At 51.5% G+C, this 24211-nt stretch overlaps 1 protein-coding gene across 1 annotated transcript; it reads right to left on the reverse strand.

Annotated features, from left to right (window-relative positions):
- Positions 1-122: 122 nt before the first annotated feature.
- On the reverse strand, positions 123-18459 carry Il22ra1 (interleukin 22 receptor subunit alpha 1). The gene is made up of 7 exons (XM_063235766.1): positions 18333-18459; positions 15644-15776; positions 14674-14852; positions 12651-12826; positions 8965-9103; positions 5481-5602; positions 123-4474 (listed from the first exon to the last, which is right to left on the reverse strand). Exons 1-7 carry the CDS (start codon positions 18373-18375, stop codon positions 3524-3526), a joined length of 1743 nt encoding a protein of 580 aa, XP_063091836.1. The 5' UTR covers positions 18376-18459; the 3' UTR covers positions 123-3523.
- Positions 18460-24211: the final 5752 nt, after the last annotated feature.

Below are 24211 nucleotides of genomic sequence, written 5' to 3' on the forward strand. Positions count from 1 at the left end.
CCGAATGACCTGCTTAGATTCCTCCTCCTCTTTCTTCCTAGTACCACTGCTCCCGCTACTGTCATAATCTGCTTGTGTCAGTCAGCTTTCTGTCACTGTGACAAAACACCTTAGATAATCAGTTTATAAGGAGGGAAGGTTTATTGTGGCTCTTGGTTTCAGTCCATGATCAGCTGGCTCTGTTGCTTTCTGGATCTCGGAGAAGCAGAATATCATGATGGGGAGGACACAGCTGAGAAAATCCACTCACCTCATTGGTGGCCAGAAAGGAAAAAGACAGGAAGTGACCAGAACCCTAACATCCTTTTGAGAGTTTGCCCCCAGTGACTTCACGCCTTCCACTAAGCTCCATGTCCTGAAGGTCCCACCACCTCCCAAGAGCACCATCAGCTCAAAACTAAGTCTTCAACACGTGAGCCTTTGGGGGACTCCTAAGATGTGAACCATAAACTCCCTACCTGTGGTTTTGCTTGCTGTGGTTACATGGACTCAACCATAGTCTGAAAATGTTAAATGGGAAATCCCCCACATAGTCCCAGTTCATAAGTTCAAGGTTGAAGACCATTCAGAGTAGCTCAGTGAAACCTCGCTCTGTCCTGCTCCACCCAGCTCCAGCCGTGATTCCTCCCTTTGCCCAAGGCAGCCACACTGTACGTGATGCCCTCCCATTAGCCAGTAACCATCTGCATTTGGCATCTGTGGTATCGTGGGGGCAGGTAACCCTTATTTTACCCAATCCAGTCATTGTTCTATTTTATTATTTTAATCTCTTCTTGTACATAATTTATAAGTTAATTTTACTGTGGGTCCGTATAGGCAGAAAAAAACACAGTGTATACAGTATTCCATACTATCCAGGGCTTTGGCCACACTGGGGATCTTAGAACGTTTCCTCTGAGGATAAAATGGGGCCGTGTATTTCTGTTCACTTACGCCTGGGTGTCATGTCTCGGAGGCGGTGATACGTTGGAGACTCACCTGTCTGGGATGGGCAGGGCAGGGCCCTGAAGCTTCCTGGTATGAGGCCAGAGCTTGGAACTTTCAGGATTGGCATGGTCCTCCGGGACTTGGACACCTGCCCTCTAACTGGCTCCAGTTCATCCACAGGCCTGGGCTGACTGGGAAACCAAGACTCCCATGGCCCTGCAGCCTGGTCCTTGCACCTCGGAGGTCCCTGACTCTTCACCAGATCCTCGGACTCCCCCCTCTGAGGATTATTTTTGGAATGTTTGTACCCCATGTGGTCCTGTGAGTTGGAAGAGATGTTCACGACTCTTACTAAGAAACCTCTGTGTCTCCCTGGACCCACTGGCCTGGTAAGAACAGTCCAGCCATTCTGTTGTTTTCACTAATAAATAAGGTGAAGACAGGTAACCTTTGGCCAAGGGACAGGAAGTAGACTTGTTTGCAGTGTGCATGCCAGGCTGCACAGGTGGGTGCCTTCCCTGCCTCTGCTGCGCAGATATCGGGTCAGTGACTCTGAAGAGATGTTAAATATTAATTGCACACAGATAAGAACCCCATCACTTGTCACCATGCCCCAGGAAGGGAAGACCAAGCAAGCACAGCCAACTACAGAAAAAGGACATTGTGTCCTCCCGGAAGGGCTGCTCTTAGGCAGCTGGAGTTCGATCTTGTTTCTCAGAAACTTGGGGCAATAAGGTGATCAGGGATCCCTTATCTTTCAGCGACCTATGAGGGTGCTCCTCCCTTCTTAGGCCTCAGCAGTCACATACTCTAAGAGTTCCACCAGGTGTGGAAAAGTTCTCTTGATAAGGACCAAGATCTGGGCACCAACTCCACCATGGCCTGCAGAGTGGCACCATGGGGGTGACCGTCACCTCTCAGAGCCTCACTTTTCTCCACTCAGGGTCACTGAGATGCGAAGAGAGGAAGATGTGATGGCTTTCAGAAAGCACGGAAGAGGGTGCCTCTCCTTCCAGGAGTGGACTCAGGCTGGCCTGGGGTAGGGGTGGCAGAAGTCAAGAAGGACAGAAGCCCATAGAGGTGGCTGCAGTCAGAACAGCTTCCACTTCTAGTGCAGGCACAGGGCTCTGCATCGTCAGTGTCTGTACCCTGTTTCCAGAGAACTCTGCAGCCTCCCCCTTTGCCCCTCCTGAGCCATCCAGTCCTTGGCTTGGCCAGAGCAATCCTGGGGCAGCCCGGCTCCTCTGAGTCCTGGAGAAAGTGCCCAGGGGGTCAGAAGCCAGCTCACACGGATGGGGTCACTCTTTGCATTGCCAGATCAATAAAAAAATCACAACAAGAACAGCCACATTTTTAGGGCACCACCCATGTGCCAGGTGTTGTTAAGCACTTCATAAATATTAATTTCACATTCACAATAGATGTTATTGTACCCATTTTGCAAATGAAGAAACTGAGATTCTGAGCTCTGATTCACTGGGTGGGTAAGAATTGAGGCTGGAATTTAAACCCAAACGGACTGCACACAGGGCTGATTTCCAAAGCTGTGTGATACAAATAGTTTGTGTCTGGGTCCCCTTCAGGGGTTGTGTAGCCTTGTGTTTCTCTGTCTTTCTGTCCTTTAGTAGTGAGGATTGAACCCAGAACTTTTATACTGAGCTAAGTTCCCAGCTCCTTTAAAAAAAATTTTTTTTTTGTCTTTTTGAGGCAGGGTCTGTATGCCATTCAGGCTGGCCTTGAGCTCACTTTGTAACCCAGGCTGCTCTCGAACTTGCAAGAATCCTCCTGCCTCAGCCTCCCGAGTGCTGGGATTACAGGCGTGAGCCACCACGCCCAGCAAAATTTTTTGACATTTTAAGTCAAAATCTTACTAAGTTGTTAAGTTGCCCAAACTGAGCTCAAAGTTTTGATACTCCTGCCTCAGCCTTCCACAGTGTGGGACTGCAGGCACGTACCACCATACCAGGCACGACATCCCTTTCCAATCTAGTTCTCAGGATAAAGTTGGAAATTACTGTTTGAAGGAAAGGCTTGTGTGACTGACTCTCCGGACTGCATTCTCTGGATAGTGAAGCAGGAATGTCATACTTCAGTCACAGGCCCTGGTGTGGACCAAGCCCCAGCCATACCCCTCCCAGCAGTTGGCCTCTGGCCTTGGCAGCAGGGCAGGTTGTTCCGGTTCTGCCCAGCCTCCCACTGCAGACTCCTTCTCCCATCTCAGACAGACACCTCACTGTGCTGAGCTAGATTACAAAATGGGACAGGAATGGGGTCAGGCTCCTGGCCAGCATCCTCAGAGCTGGGCCCTAGGTCTCCAGAGCTTGCCTGCATTACCTCCCTGCACCCTGACGGCCTTGCCCGCCACCTCCTGAGAGCTCACCATCTGCCCTGAGCTCCTCCAGCTGGAGCCCTCATCACGCCTTTGAGCTCCTACAGGGAGCTTGCCCACGGCAGGCCTCGAATCCCCCTTTCTCTGGCTCTTCCCCAGGTCTCCCACATGGGTTGGGCTGCGGAGTGGGGCATAGCTGGGGATGAGGTTGACAGCCTAGAAGATACCAGTGGGGACTGAAAAAAGCTCAGGCCAGTCCTGTTCCTCTCAGGACTCCCACTGCACGGTGAGGGCCAGGTCTTGGAAAAGACAGTCCAGCTCTGAGGGCTGCTCCAGGTCCAAGGCCCCAGGGCCTGAGCTCAGGCCCCCAGCCTCAGATGCTGGAACCTCATCCTTGGGACACACAAGGGAGTCCAGCAGGCCCCAGGGACGTGGCCCCTGGTCGGAGGGGGAACAGGAGGGGGAAGGAAGGTGCAAAGCGAGCGACAAGGGGTGGCCTTCGATCCGCACAGAGGAGAGGAGGGAGAGTGAGCCTGGTAGGTACAGAGGGGTCTGTGGCTCCCCGCTGGGTAGCAGGTCCAGTTCTCTGTCTGTACAGACCCCCAGGGGTGAGAGGAACAGTTTTGCTTCTTGGGGTTTCTCCAAAGTCACAGATGTCATTTCTTGCAGAGAGACGTCACCCAGGCTGACGCTTTCCACTGGTGCCTCTTTTTGGAGCTGACCTTTCTGCCTGAGAAGCTTGGGACTGGAGGGTATCTCCAGAGGGGAGTCTGTGCTGCAGCCTTCCAGGCACACCCCGTAGGAAACAGGCCCACTGTCACCCGTGGCCTGTGGGGCGTATGAGGGAGGTTGGGCCTTGGAGACAGCCTGCAGGGTGTAGGGTAGGGCTTTGGTGTTGGGGGCCACCTGCGGAGTGTAGGAGGGGGGCCTGACCTCAGGGGCTGCCTTCGGGGTGTAGGACGGTGGCAGGGAGAGCGTCTGGGGAGGGGGCACACCAGCAACCCCGAGGATGGAGATGTCCGAGTGTCCTAAGTAGGCCATCTCGGGCAGGCTGTGCAGTGGAGCGGCCCCTGGGGGCTCCCTGGGCGCAGAGGCTATGACCTGGGTGTACTGCACCGGCTGGGTCAGGCTGCCGGGGCTGCGGAGGTCCAAGGCGGGGATCAGCACGTGCTCCTGGATGAGGCGCAGCGGCTGGAAGGTCAGCACTCGCTGGACATTCTGCGCAAGGACAACAACCGCAGCTCTGAGGATGCATTCTAAGCTCCTGAGGTGGGAGCTGTGAGTGCCTGAGGTCCTCCGGGGGGAGGCACGGGGAGGGGCCATTTCTGGGGTCCAGGCCTGGGCTGGGGGTGGCTCAGTGGCAGAGCCAGTGCCTGGCATAATTGAGGGCCTAGACCCCACTCCCACCATAACAAAGATAAATAACCAAGTAACACATGTGTCCACCTCCCGTCTGCACCTCAGTGATCCCCCAGAGAGCATGAGGCTCTAGGCTACGTCTACATCTGTGTCCTCTCTGGGAGACAGATTTAGGCTCTTTTGCTGAGACAGATAACTGATGATCCAGATAGCTGGTGATCCAGATTTGGGGGTGTTGTGTGGCTCGTGGGCCTTGGAGGGCCTGATACAGGGGTCAGGGTGGAAAGGGAGGGGCAGCAGGGGACTCCAGAGGAGCTGACAGATGCAGCTCATGGGCACGTGGACGTTAAGCAAAGCACCTTCAGAGCCGCCGTCCCTCAGGGGGGCAGCAGGTTCCAGGTGGTTCAAGGCCACCGGGAGTCCTGCTGCTGGAGCTCAGAGGCAGCTGTGGCTGTGATTAGATCAGTTTGCACAGGGAGCTGCAGTTTAAGTTTAGCTGCTGATGTCTGAAATTTGGGAGATTTCACATTACAAACTGAAATTCTGGCTTTTCTTGAAAAAACATGAAGCCAGGACAACATCTGGCCCGCAGGCCCCTAGCTGTCACTCGGGTCCTGTTACGCACCTGGCCCTGGACATGCTTGGGCCTGATAGCTTTTCTGTCCCACGTCTACCACCTCTGGTCTCCTACCCCTCTGCTGGTCACCCCTGTTGTCAATGTTGGGCTGGACCAAAATTCCAACATCAGACTGGCAGACCTATTCTGCTTTGTGTACGGACCCCGTGCTTTGGGGACCCCTTGCCCAAAGTGGAGCTTTGAGGTCCTCCCTGATGCCCTCCCTCCCGCTCAGGTAGGGTGACTTACCAGAGAGTTAGGGGGCACAGGTGGCTTTGTGATATATTTGTAGCTCAGATAGCAAAGCACGCTGAGAAAGAAGCCCGAGAAGAAGAGTATGGCGCCCGAGAAGGTGTAGGTCCACGTCCGATCTGGGGGAGGGGAAGCAGCGTGAGGCGGCCTGACCCAGGGCGGGCTGCAGAGCCGGATAGGTGCTCTGCTCCCTCAAGGGTGGAGGTGCAGGGAAAGCCACCTGGGGCCCCCAGGCCAGCGCGGCTCCACCCCACTGCCAGGGCCTCGTCCACAGGCCGCCTCCTTTAGGTCCCTGCAAAGAGTCACCAGTTGGTCTCCCTGGGGGCCAAGAGTCTGCACTTGAGTCAGCATCTGCCAAAGAGTTTGCCTAGACAGAACGTGGGCTTGGGCCACAGGCAAGGGACTTCAGGGTCCCAGTACTCAGAGCGTGGTCCTCAAGGGCGGCTGCTGGGTCCAGACGGACCTGTTCTCTTCACTGTGTGGCCCCTTCACCTTGTGGGGAGGGGTAAGGCCAGAGCAGAGCCCCCTGGAGGGCAGGGTGCAAGGCAGAGCCCACCCCGCCTCTGTCTAAGGCAGGCAGGGGAGGGGACAGCAGGAGGGACACAAGTGACCACCTTCCTGTCCTCTCTGCCTCCCTGCCAGCAAGGCCTGGGTGCTGGGGAGGATCTTGCTTACTGCCGCCCGCTCTTAAAGGCACAGAGGGGAGGCTTCTCCCTGCCCAGCGTGTTGTGATGGGCACTTTCAGGTCTTGGTGTGACATCTCCCCGCAAGCGGTCTGAGCCTGCTCCTTGCTCCTGCCCTAGCCCGTGTGGCCTGGGCCGCTCTGGGTCAGCTGCCATTGTCACGTGACCCCCATCAACGCTCTACTGTTTCTGCACGATGCGCCTCACATTAGTGGGAAACTGCTGCTCCTTTCATGGGAGTGGGCTGGGACGGGGACATTGCCTGGCTTGAGACATTTTCCACATGCTGTTTTTCCCAGAAGGAGGAGGGATAGGGTAACAAAACGCCAGTCTAGGGTAAGGAATATACAGCACTAGAGGTCTGGCTCAGCCATTCATGTGCCAGACGTTCTCCTGGCTACACAACCCTGTCTCCCCTTTACTAGTACCAGCTACCCATGCAACATGTCCTGTGAGCCATGCAGTGCGCTGCGTGCTCTGCCTATCATCCTGGCAAATCATCAAAACCACGCTAAAGGATAAGGATGCTCCTTTCTTACAGAGCACAGACTGAGTTTCAGAGAGGTTAAGTGACTTGACCATGATCACACAGCTTCTCAGCGGAAAAGCCCAATTAACATGTAGGCCTCCAAATCTCTTCCTCATAGCCACTCCTTAAAGACGTCTGTTTGCTCATTTGTACTCATAAAACAACGACCTTGCGATCTATATCCTATGCCAAGAAGCTGGCACAGTGCTCTGTGATTCTCCAGGCATCCCGGAAGGAAATCAAGGGGTCCTGGGTCTGGGGTAAAGCAGATTCCATGACACAGGGTCACAGGGCAGGATGTGTCACTCTGACAAAGAAGAGGAATAATGTGCAGTTGGCGGGACTGGCTAGAAACCCAGCTGCAGAGTGGAGGTTAGAGCCCAGGCTGCAGATCCAGCTGACCAGCCCTATGTTCCTGGACAGGCTATGTAACCTCTCTGAGCCAGGCTGGGACATCTCTGTAAAATGGGGGTGATGCAACCTAATGTGCGGGATTGTTTTAAAGGTAAGTAACATATATAATAAAAAAGATGGCAGAATGGATGCAAAGCGTTCGACACATAGTAGAAATACAGTAGCGATTAATAAGTGGTGGGAACTGTTTTTAGTGTGCTGTATTTTGACGGCTAAGGTATCATCTATGTATCAGTGAAAGATACTCATCAGGAAGTGTGATTTATATGAAAGCAGCTCCCAGAAAAAGTGATGCCACGTTACAGGTGAGGTCATGGCAGGAAAGGCACCAGGAGGGCATGTTGTCGGAAACAGGGTGAGGTCTATCTGCTAAACTCAGAGGGGAGAGTCATGGGCCACGCATCACTGCTGGCTGGGTGTCCACCAGGCTCATTTCCATTCTCTAGCTTCCTCTGGCCTGGGTCTGCTGTGGTGTCCCTGGCCTTGTCCAGAAAGCATGCCCAAGAGTGGCTTGGTCCACTCTAACCGCAGCTCTCTGCAGGGGAGGTTGTGGGATTTGATGGGCACTTGGTGCAGCTGATAAGTTGAGTTTCTGTGTAAAGCCAAGAATGGGACCCACTCACTCGCTGGGCCATGTGCCGTGTCCAGTTCCTGGCTAAGTTCTATTCTTTGATGTGGGCTCAGAAATCACACACAGATACTAATCTGGCTAAAGCAGAGACTATTCTCTACTAAGCCATCCAATTTGCTGCTATCGTGTCCAGGCTGTACTCCTGCAGCTTGAAGAATGGCAGTGTTTCTCCCTGCCTAGGAAAAGAAACACTAATAAAAAGATCAGAAGCTGGACGTGGTGGTACACATCTGTAAACCCAGCACTCTAGGGGGCTGAGGCTGACAGATGGCAAGTTTTTTGAGACAGGGTTTCCTTATGCAGTTAAGGCTCATCTTGACCTCACTGTGTGGCCCATGCTGACTGCAAAGAGGTCAGTGATCTTCCTGCCTCCGACCACTGAGTGCCAGAATGTGAGGTGTGTGCTACCACACCTCACAAGATCACAAATTTGAGTCTTGCCTAATCAATTTGGCAAGAGCCTATCTCAAAATAAAATATAAAATAAAATGGCCTGGGAATACAGCTCAGTGAGGAGGCCCTACATTCAATACCCAGCACTGTCAACAACTAAACAGACAAACAAAAGCAGATGCTTATGATGAACGCTGAGTTTCACTTCTGTAGTTGTGCAGTCGCAGGAACATGGTCTCCGGAATGGGCCTTGTTCTATCCCTCACCACCTGTGTGACCTTGAGTGAGTTATTTCAGTTTCCTGTTCAGCAGGAGGAGGATGGGGACAGTACCTGCCTCGCACACTGCTCGGGAGCCTGGTGTCTGGTCAGCAATGCAGTGAACCTAGTTATCGTCATAACCATTGCTGCTCTAAAGAAGCCATCATGGGATCCTGTCACCTTCTTTGACCTTCCCTCTGCCACGTGTAGATCCCTGGCACCCCCTCTGCCCTCATGTGTATCACTTGCGTTAATGTTAAGGTGAGTTTAGTCTGCCAGGGTACACACAATACTGGCCAGAGAGAGGAAATTCAGACTGAAGCTGAGGGTGGGGATAAAGCCTTTGCTATGACAACGCATCCGCTATCATGGTTATGAAAAGCAAAGATCAGTCTTAATAACACACCAATAACCCTGCCATGGCTTTTCAGCACGCTGCCAAACTTTACCCTGGGTACCAGAGGGAGCGGGCAGCAAGCTCAAGCCTCATGCCTGTCTGGGCCCCCCTCCGCTGCACCCCCACGGCATGGCACCCCCACTGCACCCCCTTGGGGCTCCCCCAGCTGCTCACCTGGCAGTGTCTTCACTCGGCACACATAGGGGGCGCTCTCCTTGGACCAGGTTGGAACCAAAATCACAATGCTCCCAGAAAATTCCGAATCAGGGGTCAGGCCAGAGAACTCATATTGTCGCTGCTTGCCTCCAAGATGCTGAATTGGACAGAGGGTCAAAGTGATGGTCTTCCAGGCCAGCCTCGGGGGAGCCCAAGCCAGCCCTCGATCCTCCTCCTGAGTTGCTGCCCTTAGGAAAAGGGTCTCTTTGGCTGCCCAGACTAGAGGCAGGGATCAGCCACAACACTTCATTCCGTTTTCTGACCTCCATTATTCACTGATGCCCTCAGCCTCCACGCTGTCCGGACCTCTGATTTAGAACTGCACTTTGTAAGCAGCCCAGAGATGCTACCACCGTGGCAGCCTCCACAGTCCTGCCCTGGCCACCCTCCCCCCCTTCCAGTCTTTCTCCTCTTTCTCCTCATCAAACATCAGAAGTCCTTTGAAGCAGGGACCCGTCTGTAATCCTGGCTACTTAGGAGGCTGAGGAAGGAGAATCACAGTTTATAGGTAATGTAATGAGAACTCAACTCAAAAAGCAAACGGGCTGAGGTGTAGTTGAGTGAAAAGGCCTTGGGCTCAGTCCCTAGTACTGGAAAAAAAGAAAAGCAAAAGCAAAAGCAAAAAGTAAAGCCGTTTGAACGCCCATCCCTCTCCTCCCTTCCTCTTGGCCTCCGCCCTAACCGGGCCCCAGCTTGGACTCTTGCTGTGGCCTCCATACTGGTCATTTGTCTCTGGCTTGGCTCCTGCCCACTTTCACGTTCATTTTGGTACTACTGTGACCTTTATAGAAAATGAGTAGACTTGGCACGTTTCTCTATTCCAGATCCTTGGAGGGCCTGGCCTGTGTTTAAGGGACACAACCCTGGCCCCAGGCTCCTTGCCACAGCCGGCCTGGCTCCGCAGCCTGGACATGCGGCACCCATCCCTCTGGCCACCTGTCTTGCTGCAGGAAGACCCGGCTCCTTAGTCTCCGATGCGGCCTCTGCTGCCCTGGCTCGTCCTCCTGTGAGCCTCTGACCTCTTCCACCTCCAACTCCTCTCCTCTCTGCCTCGCCCCGCTCCTGCCCCTCTCATGCCTCTTCCCTGGCTCCTCCTTTGAGCAATGCTCTCCGAGATCGTTCTTCATATATTCTTTCTTCATCTCTTGTATTCCGTGGCCACTGAGTGATGCCACCAGATTGCACGGCTTCTATGATCACCAGTGTGGGGATAACTCCCACGATGTCCCAGGAAGGTCTGGAGTTTCTGATGGGCACTGCCAGCTCCCTGTGCAGTATCGCTGTGCGGGCACCTCCTGCTCAACATGTCCGACATGCAGCCATCCTGGATGGGAGCTGCCCCTGCCACACCCACACCTGGTGCAGATTTTCTTATTCTGTTAGTAGCATCATTCTTTTTCTATCTGCCCAAAGCTCAAGAGTAAAAAACCTTTGACAAACGCCCTCTCCTATCTCCTCTATTTATCTGCCTTACATGATCCACACATCTTCCTTCAAAGGACCGGAACCTAGATTCCTGAAAGTGCACGGACCAAGTAAAGATACACAGATTGAAGATAAATGGATGTAAAAAGAAATAGTATGTAAAGTATAAAAAGGCTGGAGTGACTAAATGGGTATCAGATAAAGCAGATTTTAATGCAAAGAGTTTAACTAGATGTAAAAAAAAAATACTTCACGTGAATAAGTGACCAGTTTACCAGGACGCAACCATAAGCACATATGTCTAAGAGTTTCAAAACAGGTGAAAGAAAAATGCACAGAATTAAAGAGGAAACTGGGAAAATCCACCTCCTAGCTGGAAATTTTAATACTTGCAGCAGCTCAGCGAACGATAGATCCCTCCCAGAGTCAGGAGAGAAACAAGCTCCTCATGACCCTAATAATCACCTTTCCCTAACTGATATTGATAGAGCAGTCCACCAGACAACCGCAGACACACACTGTTTTCAGGAACATGTGGAACGTTCCCCAAGACAGGCCACATGCTGGCCGTAAAACAAATCTTAATAAACTAAAGGGCTGATATCAGACAGAGCGCGTTCTCTGACCACAAATTGAGTTAAATTAGACATCAGTAATAATAAAAATCTTTAGTTAAACTCCAAATACCTACCCAAAACAGCACTGATCAGGACTCTGCTACTCAATAACCTCTAATTGCTCTCCTCATCTTCTGAAATAAATAAACCTCCTCTCCCCACCGCCCTCAGCTCTTCAGGGTGGACCGAGCAGGTCTGCTCAAGCCTCTCTCCCAGGGCGCCTCTGCCTTGGTTCTCAGATTTCAAGGGGAGGAAGAAGCCCTGGGCATTCCTGAAATTCAGACTCCATGTGTGAACCTGCAGTCATTTTATTGGGTTGAGTAGGCAGGGTTCAAAGATCTGCGTGTTAGTGCTAGAAGAGAGTCTGATGCCAGTTACGTGGGATCCTGTTTGAGAAACTGCTTTACTGTCTCTCTGATTCAGCCAAATAGGGGTAGTTGTTTTGTTATTGTTTTTCGTCTTGGTACTGGGACCCAAACTCACAACCTCACACTTGCCAGGTGCTGCTGAGCTGATCCCCAGCCCTGGGGTGGTTTTGTCTTCTCCAAAAGCCCTAAGTGTTCCTGCTTCTCTGTCTGATCATGATGGGGACAGGATAGGCAGGGTGCGTGTGTGTGTGGGGGGAATCAGGCTTGGAACAGAACTGAATTTGGATCCTATCTAGTTACTCTTTGCTGAACAATCTTGCCCAAGTGTCTTAATCCTCTCTGAAACCCTGTTTTCCATTTGGAAAATGAAGATAGTAACTCTTGCTTCGCAGGGCTGTGCTATAGATGAAATGATACATCACATCCCTGTAGATATTACCTGGCAAAACTCAGAAACTGGTGTGGGCACCTGAGAGTTTTCTAGAAGCCTTAGAGCTTACTGAACTGACACCCTGGCCCATCTGGCAGTATCCTGACTTTCCTCTACTTGTAGCTGTTTGCAATCTTTGTTTCAACTTCCTCTGTACTCACTAGGTTACAGTATAAGCTCCTTGAGAGCAAGATTAAGAGTCAGAAAAAAGAAGAGTCAGAAATAAAAAATTCATTTAACCTCATGCAAATTCCTGGCATATGTTAGGGGAAATACACCATGTATTTCCTGAAAATAAAATCATATGCTTATCACCCGACGATTTGTGCTTTATTTCCACTTTTCCTTTGATTGCTCTTAAGACACTCCCTGTGTAGAGTCCTGCAAACAGGACCAGCACACAGGGTGGCAGCAGCGGCGGCATCTCTAGCATTTTCTAAAGAGAATATCTGAGGATGCTACTGGAGGTTGTTTTCTACAATTTTAGTGTTTTCTACAATTGAGAAGGCAGGCATAAAAATCTGCATTATGAAAAAAATGTTTTTCTGCTCAAATAACCTGAGAACAATGATTAAGCAAACCCAGATTTAGAGTCCTGCCCCGGAAGGACTGGTCAGAGCCGTCAGCGTGCTATCATGCCCTGGTGTGTGAACCCACGGAGCGAGGGTGAGGTTTGTGATGTTTGCAAAGCTTTGGGACATGCTGGTCTATATATCACCTTACCTTTCTTAAAGCAACACAGATCTAATTGGGAGATATGGGGTTCCCCAGACAAGGAAAGACCAGGGTGCAACACACATTTACCATTTGGTAGGTGTCGTTAATTTGGAGCTCCAAGCTGTAGAAGAGGTCATGGAAGATCTCCTCCAGGGTCAGCTGGTGGCCATCTCCAGTGTGCACTGGGGTGAGGCTAGGATGGACAATCATCTGAATGGACCTCATTTTGGGGATACAAGTCACATCCGGTGGTTTGATGGTAGCTGAAAAATGGGAGAGACAAAAGAGAAGAATCAGAGTTTTCTGGCAGGGTCTGAGGCTGTCTGGACGATGAGACTGCTACACCTCCTCTCCTGTCCAAGCCTAGAATGATCTGAAGGCTTCAGCTGAACTAAAGAGCAAAGCCCTGCATATGGCTGGTGTCTGAGTGGAAGGCGGTCGTGGGGTCACCCCCTCACATCCCTGGCTCTGCCCCCATCCGTCCTAACCCCTGTGTCCCACCTTAAGCTTGCCTGGAACACGCCCCGCCCCCAGCAGCGACAGCTTTGGGGCGTCACTGACTGATGGCTCAACTTCACATCCTAAATCACATGTGGGGGGCGGGGCTCAGCTCCAAGGGCAGGCACTGCACTTGACCCTCTTTGAGGATGCAATTTTCCAAGTTAACAGACTAACCATCACTGGTTTAGAGTCCCCTTTAATGAATGCCATTGGATCTTCTTGCCTCCAAAATATAAAAATCTCACATCCAATTCCAGGGGTCTTACGAACCCCATTCATCCTGAACGTAATTTATGAAAGTCCCTTGGGGAAATCCATTGACTCCCAAGATTTAAAACAGCTGGGCAGAAGAATGCACACTTTGGTGTTGTTTATAAAGCTGAGAAATGGAGCTAAATGTCCTCAAAAGGCCAACCAGGTAAATAAGTTATAGCACCTCCAAAGAATGAGTCATCTTGCTGTGACACAGCGTCTTGCGGGTAAAGAGCTAATGACATGAGCAATTCTATGCTACCATCATATAAGGAAAAATCACAAAACCAGGAAGACAACACGAGATGACAGAAAGCAAATAAAGATGACAGTAACTATGGCTCTGAATGCTCACGTCACTTGGGGTGACGTTGTTTTGGTTTTTTTTTTTTAAGTTTATCTATGTTTTAGTTTATCTCAGTTTCAAGGGCAGGCACTGCACTTGAGCCTCTTTGAGGATGCAATTTTCCAAGTTAACAGAAACAGAAAGCAAATTTCCCATCTTTAACATGAATTAATTAAATAAGCCCCCCCAAAAGCCCAGGGAACTTAAGTTTTATTTATTTAAAATTCACATGTGGTTGTAAAGTCAGGTGGTGAGCATCACCTACTAATTGTGCGTGCATCACAAGGACAATGGACAGGGTACAGTGGTCCCTCCCCATCCCTGGACACAGTGCCCCATGCAGAGTTGTGACACTGTATTTCCATTATTTAGAATAACCAGGAGGAGAAAAGTGTGTATGTGTTCAGTACAGAGCCAACTGTGTTCCAGATATTTTTCTCCCACTGTTTGAGTCTGTGGGTGCAGATCCATGGGTACTGGGGACCCAAGGCATCGGGACCTCCAGTAGTGACAGGTAGGAGCTGCTGGCATGGGCCAGTCAGGGATGCAGTGGGGACACTTTCTAAGGCGTCCTCAAGGAGCCGAGCCCTAAGGACTGCGAAGAAGCCTACTGTGTGAGAAGCCATGAGGCAGGAACCACAGTGGGCAGACTCAGGGCCTTGGCGCCCGCAAGGAGCAGCAACTTATGTTAAGAGTCATGAGAAAGTGCTGGAAGGTTGTGAGCGGGGAAAGAGGAGGTGGGATTTCGGCATTGCGCAGGTCGCTGGGAAGGCTCTGAGGCGGGGCAGAGGCGGAGGAGGAAAGGGTGGGGGCACAGTAGCCAGAGGACAGCGGCCAGAACCGTGAGCCTGGGATGGATGTGGACAGCAGGAAAAGCCCGCTGCGGATGGCCGTCCCTGAAAGCCACATCCCCAGCACGCCCGGGTGCAGAGCTCTTCTGGACCCTCAGTCCCCTCCAGGAGTCAGAGGCCGGTGGTCCCCTCCCTCCAGACACACGGGGCTCCTACTTACTGTGTCGCAGTGGGTTGAATCGTTCGGTCACCTTGGTGGACGGCAGGCCTTCTGCACTGATGGCTGTGACCCGGGCATAGTAGAACTCGTTGAGGTCACCTGTCTCCATGGTCAGGTTGCAGGATTTCCGGGTGATCTCCTGGCAGCCCTCCTTGGCTAGCCATTGTGTCTCTCCATACCTGGGGGCCAGGGAGTGGCCAGCGCACCTGAGTGAATGGCCCCTGCTAGGCCTGTGGTTTATTAGTGATGATAACAATGTCTAATATTTACTTAGCACCTTCTGTGGGGGCCTTTTATGTGCATGATCTCAGTCGGTCCTCACAATGACCCCTCAGGTGTGTACATTATCTTCCTGTTTTTCAAATAAGGAAGCTGAGGCCCAAAGGAATAAAATGAGCCCACGCTTTTGAAATGTACATGTGATGAGCTGGATTTGAATCCAGCCAGTCTGAGTCTACATAATGGGTTCACCAGCACCATAAGGCTTTAAGGCAAACCCTCTTCTCCCCATTTCATAGATGGAGAAATTGAGGCTCGGAGAAAGTAAGAGACTTGCCATGGGACAAAGAGGCAGGAGCAGGAATGAGACCTCAGATTTGCAGATTCTGGGGCTTCTGTTTATTCTCCTCCCTGGTCACAGGGGAAGAGAGAAGAGCTGGATGGGGGCGCAGGTTGGGGTCATGGGCACAGTTTGTGTTACCTCTTACCACCAATAATAACAAGACAAGGGTTGGTAGTTTCTTATTTGTCAGGCACAACCACTCATGACATTTCATTTCATCCACCTGACACCCGCAAGGAATACGCTGTCATTTCCCCCAGGCCCCAGGCAGAGTTTGTACACCAAGCTACCCTTTTACCTTCCCTCTGCAGCAGAGCCCTGCTGGTGCAGGGACTCAGGGGCGGGGCTGTCCCGCTGGGGTTGGCTGCAGGGCAGTGTCTGAGGGGTCAGCTGGGGCGGGAGACCTACTTCTTATAGTCCACGCTGTAGACTGTGCCTGGGATGCTCTCCAGCCCGCTGTCCCACGACAGGATGTTTTCAAAGTTGCTGGACTGGAATTTGGGGTGCTGAAGAAGCCCAGAGGAGTCCTCCGCAATGTGGGCTGCGGGAGAGTGGGGAGAGGGTGAGCGGTGGGCTCGAGGATCCTGACCCCAGCATCCAAAGACAGCTGCCACTGTCACTAGCCCTGATTCAGGAACACGTGCATCGCCCTCCAAAGAAACTGCAGTGAACCCCCGTTCTCCCCGACCCAATTCCTCGCACGAGGCCCTGCATCCAGCCCCTAGATCAACAAATAAAACAATGTTAAAACGCGTCTACATCCGTCTGTCACCGCCAGTCCTCTGCTCAGCCTACTGCCGCCCAGGACTAGGGGGTGGAGGACCCGCACTGTCAGTGAGGAGCCTTCGACTGAGACACCCCTGGAACTCCATGCTGGATGTGGGAGAAGTGGGCAGGTGGGTGGAGGCTGGGGTTGGTGCGCATGCTTAGGCTGGAGCTCTGAGCATGCGCAGGGCGGCCTGGGAAGTAAACAGGTGCAGATGCAGTGAAGTCAAGGCCTCGAGGTCTGTGTGCACCTCTGCTGTGTTTCTGCTGGACTCCTGCGTGACCATGAGGAGCCCCAGGAAAGGTTGCTTGCTGAGGCCAGGGGGTGAGGGACTGGGCAGTTAATGATTGCCTCCCCCCAAGGCTGCAGACAATGCCTGCAAGAGGACCCCAGGGAGGCCGAAGGACAGCCACAGTCTGGGGCCACCATGACTCTCTGGCTAGTGGGAAGCTCCCTCCTCTCTGAATCTGGGACTGTGTGACCCAGCTGTGGAAACCTTTACCTTCTAGGCTCCCAGAGCCCCGGGATGGGGTCTTGGGATGTCACCATATACACCTGGGGTGATGGCTGTGCTGTTGTGCCCCACGACGTGCCTGACTTTCTATTTGGGTCCCAATCTGGGAAGAACTAGCAGCAGTGCTGGAGGGAGGAGACCTGGAATTCGGGGCTGGGTCTAGAACTGAGTGAGAGGGCTGGGGATTCAGCTCAGTGGCGTAAGCACCTGCCTTGCAAGAAGGCTAAGTTCGATCCCTGGTACTGATAAAAAAGAAAAGGACAAAAAAAAAAAAAAAAAAAAATAGAACTGAGTGAGTGCATCGGGAACAGACTGGAGAAAGGCCGGTGCGGGGAGCTCAAGGGCAGGAGGGTGGTGGTTGGTAGGCATGGAGACGGTAGGAAAGGCTGCTGATGGGTCTGTGTTCTGGGCAGGCTATCTGGGCTCAGAGAGGCTGGTGACTGAAGCTTGGGGCCACTGGCAAAGGGTTGTGGGGAGTGCAGTTGGTATTATTCAGGAAGGGATGGAAATTGGCTTCCAGATGCAGGGTGGGCAGACCTTGGCTGGTTTGTCTTTTAGAGGATAGCAGAAGCTAACAAGGCCCCCAGTCCCTCCCGCCCCACTCGCTCCTTTCCCTCCCCAAATCCATACTGCCTGTGTCATTTCTGTACTTCCTGGTTGAAAGTCTACATTGTGAAACCTGGGAGATGTATGTTGTGTGGAGCCTGGCCGTCTGGCAGACTTTATAAAAGGCAGGTTTTCACATTTGTGTGGAAAAATAATCTATCAATTGGTGGGGAAGCTAAGGGAAAACATAGCAACAATCCAGCGTAGCCCGGGCTCAGCCAGACTGAGGGGTGAGGGACTGTGATTGCAGAGGGTGCAGCTGGCAGTGAACAACCTCCTTGGGGTGGCTTCCTGGGAGCCGAACCTAAACAGCCTGGAGCGTGAGGGCTTCGGCTAGAGAGACGTGCTCTGAGCCTCCAGGGCTGTAGTGAATCCCCAGCACCCTGGGCCCAGAGTGTGGGGTTGTGCAGCTAATGTCAGGGAAGGGCAGCCTACCAACAGATAGGGTCCTTTCAACACTGGCCAGGGACAGCATGGACGGGGCAGCTCCTATCCCTTCATGGGCTTTATTCTGTGTTGGACAAAAGGCCATGTCTCCCCCTGTTCCAGTGGTGCTGTGCTCTGGCTTCCTCAGAGAGCATCCTGGGTTCCATGACAGGAGAACGGAGCAGGGGTTTCATGTCTAGTCTCCCCTGTGATAAATCCAAAAGTCCACGTTGCTGGGTTTGACAAGGATGCCCAGTGCTCCTGTTTGCAAGAGAACCCTGGTGCCTTAAAACCCTTGAGGGCAGCCCACTGGACCACTCTGGGAAGAAAGGCTCTTCCAATCTAGCCAGAGGAACTGGAGGAGAGATGCAGAAGCTCCCACCAGCCCATCCCTCCTCCCTACCCCTCAGAAACAGAGAGATGGTAACCCATGGTCAGGTGATGAGAGGGGTCCAAGGATATCTGACTCCACCTGGTCAATCCTCCAGCTGCTGGGGTGTGGGGATCCAGTACCCCAGTTCTGACAGCTGGCTACGTGTCCTCTAACCCCAGGACCATTTGAGTCCCTGGAAGAAGCTGGAGTTGGACAGTACCCACCCTTTAGCTTTCCCGGATCCCTAAGCTGGCCACCTGCTCCCCAGGAAGCCTGGCACCTGGCTCAGCTTGAGCAGGGAAGAAAAAGAAACTGGTCATGATGAGCTAGCTGCGCAAGGCTCATCATGGTGACAACCCTGATCTTGGCTCCTGGGGTGAGGAGGATCTGACCACAGGATGGGGACACTCACCAGCCAGGGATCCGACAGCTAGGATGGTCAGTAGCGTCTTCATTGGCTCAGCCTGAGGCCTTCTGGGCCTCCACTCGGGCCCTGCACAGAAGGCAGGCTGCGAAACCTTGCCGCCTTGGCATTGGCTCCTCCCGGCACAAGGCGGGGAAAGGAGGGGAGGGCAGGGCTGGGCGGTGGGGGCAGGGTGCAAAGGTGCCTGGCCCTGTGCTCTGGAATTCCACGTCCTGGGTGGGATCCAAGGGAGTTCCCTCACTGGCTGCAGAGAAAAGCAAGTGTCAGGCTGGCTTGTTTATCTGGTCTGGTGGCTGATTCATCCCAAGACTCTTCAGCGGTTTATCAGGGAGATGAGAGGCACAAAAGGCAAAGACTCCATGATATATGGGCTTATCAGAGAGCAGTTGGCGCTGTGTCAAAGCTTGCACTATGTGCCTGAATTTGGTCCCAATAATTCCATTCCCAGGGGGATTTACCCTGAAGAAATAACGGGACAGGGAGGAAGAACGAAGTTGACTCAGAATGTTCCCTGCAGCAGAGCTTTGACCATCAAAGCTTTGGCTTTGTTGGAGTGATTGAAGATCCAGGGTGCCTGGTGCCCATGTGTGGACCCCCGGCTGGACATTGTGCTTGGGAACAGCCTCCTGTGGGGGAGCCTGCTGGGGTGGCATCCAGGAACTCTTCTTTTGAATTTTCAGGCTTGAGATCAGCAAAAGGTTAGAAAAAAACCCACCACCTCAGACTTCACAGATTCCTTCTGCTATGCTTGGGAGAGGGGCAAAATTCAGGGCAGCGCATTAGGCTTGGGACCATGAAGAAGGGTACCGCTCCCCAGCATCATTCTGCCGTGAAGAAGTATCCTCAGAGATGACCCAGCTCCCTGATAAGGAAGGGGGGGTGGGTTTTTGGGAAGTAGTTTCTACTTGTTGGTGAGCTACAGAAATGGTTGAAGGGACCTAGACTCAAGCTGGGGGGACTCAATCAAAGAACCCAGCCCCCGGGGTGAGTTTGGCTGGCCCAGCAGCATAAAGCAGGGAACAGAGTGGCCCCTGCAGGATCCTGGGCAAGTTTGGTCACTGCTGTTTTGCTGGACTAGGGAAGAACCCAGGACCTTGTGCATGCTAGACAAGCTACACCCCCAGCACTGGGGTTGGCTTTTTTGGATGTAATAGGCTGTAATATCCAAGGTTCTATGATTTAGTTTTCTTCTTCTGCATTGTAGGTGTTTGTTACCAGCTCTAAGTCTTTACTAAAATTTATTTGAACAGACAGCCAGATCTAAGCTGTGCTCTAGAGTAAGTAAGGGCCATCAGTCTTTTACTATTATCCTGGGAAATAACATTTCCTAGATGCCTTTGCTAGCAGCTCCCTACTAGGGCGGACCCCTGGCAGGGTGGAGGGTGGAGGAGGTCAGGGGATTCTCTGCCGTAGGCACATCTCCTGCAATGGCTGGGTTTCTGGGGCTCTAGCTCCTGCTGGACAGGCCTTCCAGCCAAGCTGCTTCCTGATCCCACCAAGTGGCCATTCCTGAGCTCAGGTACCACCTACTCCTCTATCTTTCCACTTAGCTAGAAGGCTGAAGCTGCTTCCTGCTGTGGTGAATCTCTGGCTGCTTCCTGGTCTTGATTGAACCCCAACTCTCCCATCATCTACTTACATGTGTTAAAGCCCCGTGGTTGGAAAGACTCAAGCTTCGAATATAGGGTGTTTGATGACTTTAGGTGGGTACAGCGGCACAGGGAGACTATGACCAGCAGAACAAGTTACAAAATGCCACCAGGAGACTCCACAGGGAGAGGAGGCAGCTCTGGACCAAGGTGGTGGCCTGAAGGACAAGCTGCCCCCCATCTAACCTGCATGGAGGAATTTGATGGGAGGCTGAGATGCCTATGGTCATGAGGGTCTGTAGTAGTATAGGGATAAAGGAAAGAAAGGAAGGAATTAAGGAAAGGAAGCATCTGCATTATTAAAGAATCTGGAAGCACACAAATTCATTGGTAATGTTAAATTCTTTTTTTTCTTAAGAGAAAGAATAACCTCCACGTCCAACAGTAGGGGTTTGGTTACATGAATAATAGTCTGTCCACTCAAAGCAAGACAAAGCAGGGATCGGCTGCCTTGGGGCAGAAAGCTCTTGACTGGTAAAGGTGTTCAGGGTGAGGATGTGGACCATGGTGGCGGGTCCCTAGATACCTTGCTCTTGTCTCTAGACAAGATGGTTCTTGTCTCCCCCAGGAGGGGGAAGGTGTCCTCATATTTCCCTCCATGTGGCTAACTACGGACCAGGGATCCAACACAGACTTAGAAGTCGGACGTGGGAGACGGCAGGTTTGGCCTGCTGGTTCCGGCTCAGGCTGCTGGGGGAATCACATTTCTCCAACCCTTCTCTGCATCATTTTACCTGTGAGCCTTTGAATGAGCTGTTCCTGCTTCTTAGATCACCCCTCCACTCCCTTTTCCTAACTCTTATTTATCCTTCAAATTCCTCCTCCAAATTACTTCCTCCAGGAAGTCTTCCGTGTGTGAGCTGCTTACTGCTTGGTAACTCATTTCTCTGTCCTAATGTGTGTTTAACTATATTTTCTGCTCCCCCACTGTGGCCGCTGCTGGGCACAAGAATGTAACGTGCTTACCTTGTGCAGTGGATTGGTAACTGGTGGTGAGTTTAAACCCCAGCTGAACTAAGTCAGTGTGGTACTGAGTGCGAATGGCCCACCTGGGGACTCTTGCCAGCATAAAAATGTGACCTGGAGAGGAAGAGTAGCATTGTGGGTTCTCCTAAGTGGTGCTGTTGTTTGGAGCCATTGGTTCCCCTGGAGGAGCTTGTCACCCTGGCTTCCTGATATGTACTCGGCTGTTATCATCAGAGGAGCTTGGAATCTTGCTGTTGTTGAGGATGGCTGTGGTACTTTTCAGGAGAACCCTGGTCCTTATTTTGAGTGTCACTTCCTGGCTGCAGTGCAGAACCCTCAGCATGCTGGCACAGCTCCTTCACCCCACTGGCATAGACTTTTTAGCTTCCACTGCTAACCTTTGGGCCTTCCCAGTGCAGATCTGTGAAATAAATTTGCCTGCCTTGGTGAAGAAGCGTGATGCTAAGGAGATGCTTGGGATCATTGTCGTGGGCTCTCGGTTTTCAGCTGAACTCATGCAGGTTATTGCCATGGGATCCAGGTCCTTGACTGGTTTTTTGAGGTCTCTTTGTTGTGAACAGTGTTCCTGCACTTTGTATTTGATTCCTTGGGTGGCCATTATAAATAATACTATAAACTATGTGTCCTGTATGTAATTGTTCTCCTTGCAACCCATGACTACAACACCTTGGTACTGTAGTGTCTGGTCTAAGTGGTACAGAACAGGTACTTGGTGATGTTTGCTGATTGACTGAATGTTCTGGCTAGGACTTTACTTATTTCTATATATTTTATTAGTAGATGTGTGTAGCATATAATGTTTACGTGCCTTCTGTTGTTAGTACATGTACAAACTATATCTTAATCCTTGTTTTTCATCCCCTTGCTGTGCTCACCCTCCCTTTTACCTCCTCTTTTGATCCCATTCCCATTTGAGAGCTACTTTCCTACATCCTATTTTCTATCTTTTATTTTGCTTTTATTTATCCTTTGGGTTTCTCATATCAGAGAAACCATGTAATATTTAAGTTTGCTTGTCTGATTTATTTCACATGACATTATGGTCTCAAGGGGCATCTATTTTCCTGCAAATGACTCAAGTGTACCTTTCTTTATGGCACAGTACTACTCCACTGAGTATAAATGCCACATTTTCTTTTTTCTGGTACCGGGGATCAAACTCATGACCTCGCACTTGCCAGCCAGGCGCTTGTGCCACTGAGCTAAATCCCCGGCCCCCTGCCACATTTTCTTTACATTCATCTGTCGATGCACATATAGGCTGCTTCCAACATTTAGCCATTGTGAACTGCACGGCTGTAAACTTAAGTGTGCATGTAGCGCTGTAAAAGAGCTATTTAACTCTAGGAGGGGAATGGCTGAGTAAATGGAATTTCTATTTTTAGCTCTGAAAATCTCCACCCTGAAATCCATAGTGGTTTTATTAGTTAACATTCCCACCAGCAATGTGGAAGGGTTCCTTTTTCCCTGCAGCCTTGCCAGCATTTGCTATTATTTGGTTTCTTAATCATGGCCGTCCTTTCTGGGGTAATTTGTTTTAATTTGCATTCTCTAGTGGCCAATAATGTGGGGCATTTCCTTATGTATTTATTGGCCATTTATGTTTCCTCTGTCAAATGTCTATTCATTTAACTTGCCCATTTTTTTCTCCTGGATTTCTTTTTGGGAGAGTGTCTAATTTTTCTTGACTTCTTTATGTTTCTAGATGTTAGTCTGCTGTCTGAGGTAAAACTGGCAACATTTTCTTCCCATTCTGTAGATTGTCTTTTCACTCTTGGTTGCTTCTTTCATTGTGCGGGAGGTTTTTAACTTGATAGATCCCATCCATTGATCCCGTACTATTTCCTGTGCAGCTCACGTTCTATTAAACCCCTCTTCTATCCCTACTAGGACTTTAATACTGTATGAAACTTCAGCTCCAAGCTATAGCAAAGCACGTACTAACGTGACAAATACTCAGGAATGTGACCCTTCTCTTAATCGCTGGGGAAACTAAAACCTTTTCTGCAGAAATGAGAACCTCAAAACTCAGTGAGGGGCTTACTAGATGTCTTTGGCAGAGTGGACAGCGCTGTCTATGTGGTTGGCGGGAGAGAGAGAGGGAGAAGGAAGGGGAGGTGGAGGAAGAGAAAGAGAGAGAAGGATCTCTAAGCTTGCAGAATCCTCAGACATTTCTGACAGGAGGAGCAAGGATCAAAGCTTGGCCACCTTTCTCCTCCAGACTCTTCTAGCAGAGTCAGTCGCCCGAGGTCATCTGACCATGTGGCCTGGGCTACGTCAATCAGGGATATTGGCATAGACCTCCCACGAGCCTGGGCCTGGCCCCTGCCTGTGACTCCTGGACCCATGATAGGTCTTATCCCCCTGCTAGGCCTCACTCAGTTTTTCTGTTTGTAATGGAGTCTTGTTCTACAGGATTCGAGGACCTTGGAGTTTGAAGGGCCTCTGCTCTGATGCATTTTGGGTTTGGGAGACCTCCCCAACACCCCAGAATTCCCTTCCAGACTATTGTCAATCACACAAGCACATGGTTGCCTTCCTGTTTATTGACGCCGAGTTCAGCTGATTGCAGTTTGGGGTTCCAGCAGCTCCTTAGCATCACGCTTCTTCACCAAGGCGTCCTTGTGGCCCCATTGGCCTCTGCGGCCAGGGGAGGTGGGCAGGGCGTGAGCTTTGGGCACACGGAAGTAGCTGCAGTCCCAGCTCTGCCACTTCCCTGCTAGGTGCAGATGGCTCTGCCCCGCATCGTTGGCTTTCTCGCCTACAACTCGGGAAGAAGGGTCTCTGCTCGCCAGCCTTCTCATGCTGCTGTCTCTGGAGTTTCTGAGGCGGGGTCTCACGCAGCAGCTGCCCTTTCTTTCCGAGTGGGGATCGGAGGAGTTGGTGAGGTCCCTTGAGGGACTCTGCAGGAAGCTGAGTGTGCAAGTGTCAGGTAGAGAGAGGCAGCGAGCTGGGCAGTGACACGTGTTCCTTTAGAAGTTCAGATTAGCAGTCATTTCAGAGGCCGAATTGCAGAGAGGATAGAGGCAGCGCTGACATCCTGCAGACCAGGATCTGGGCTCAGCCACCTTCCACCCTCAGACTCTTCTTAGAGAGTCAGCTCTTCTTAGAGCTACTTAGGTGTGTGTGTGTGACTGGGGGTCAAGGACCTGAGGATGGCAAATGGAGGGGCACTCTCCTGTTGGACTCTGGCTTTCCAGTTGGCCCACTTAGTGTCCTGAGAAACTGAGG

Source organism: Cavia porcellus, unplaced genomic scaffold (assembly GCF_034190915.1).
Source record: "Cavia porcellus strain 051 isolate PalLab524CR breed Dunkin Hartley unplaced genomic scaffold, mCavPor4.1 scaffold_25, whole genome shotgun sequence".
Lineage (NCBI taxonomy): Eukaryota > Metazoa > Chordata > Mammalia > Rodentia > Caviidae > Cavia > Cavia porcellus.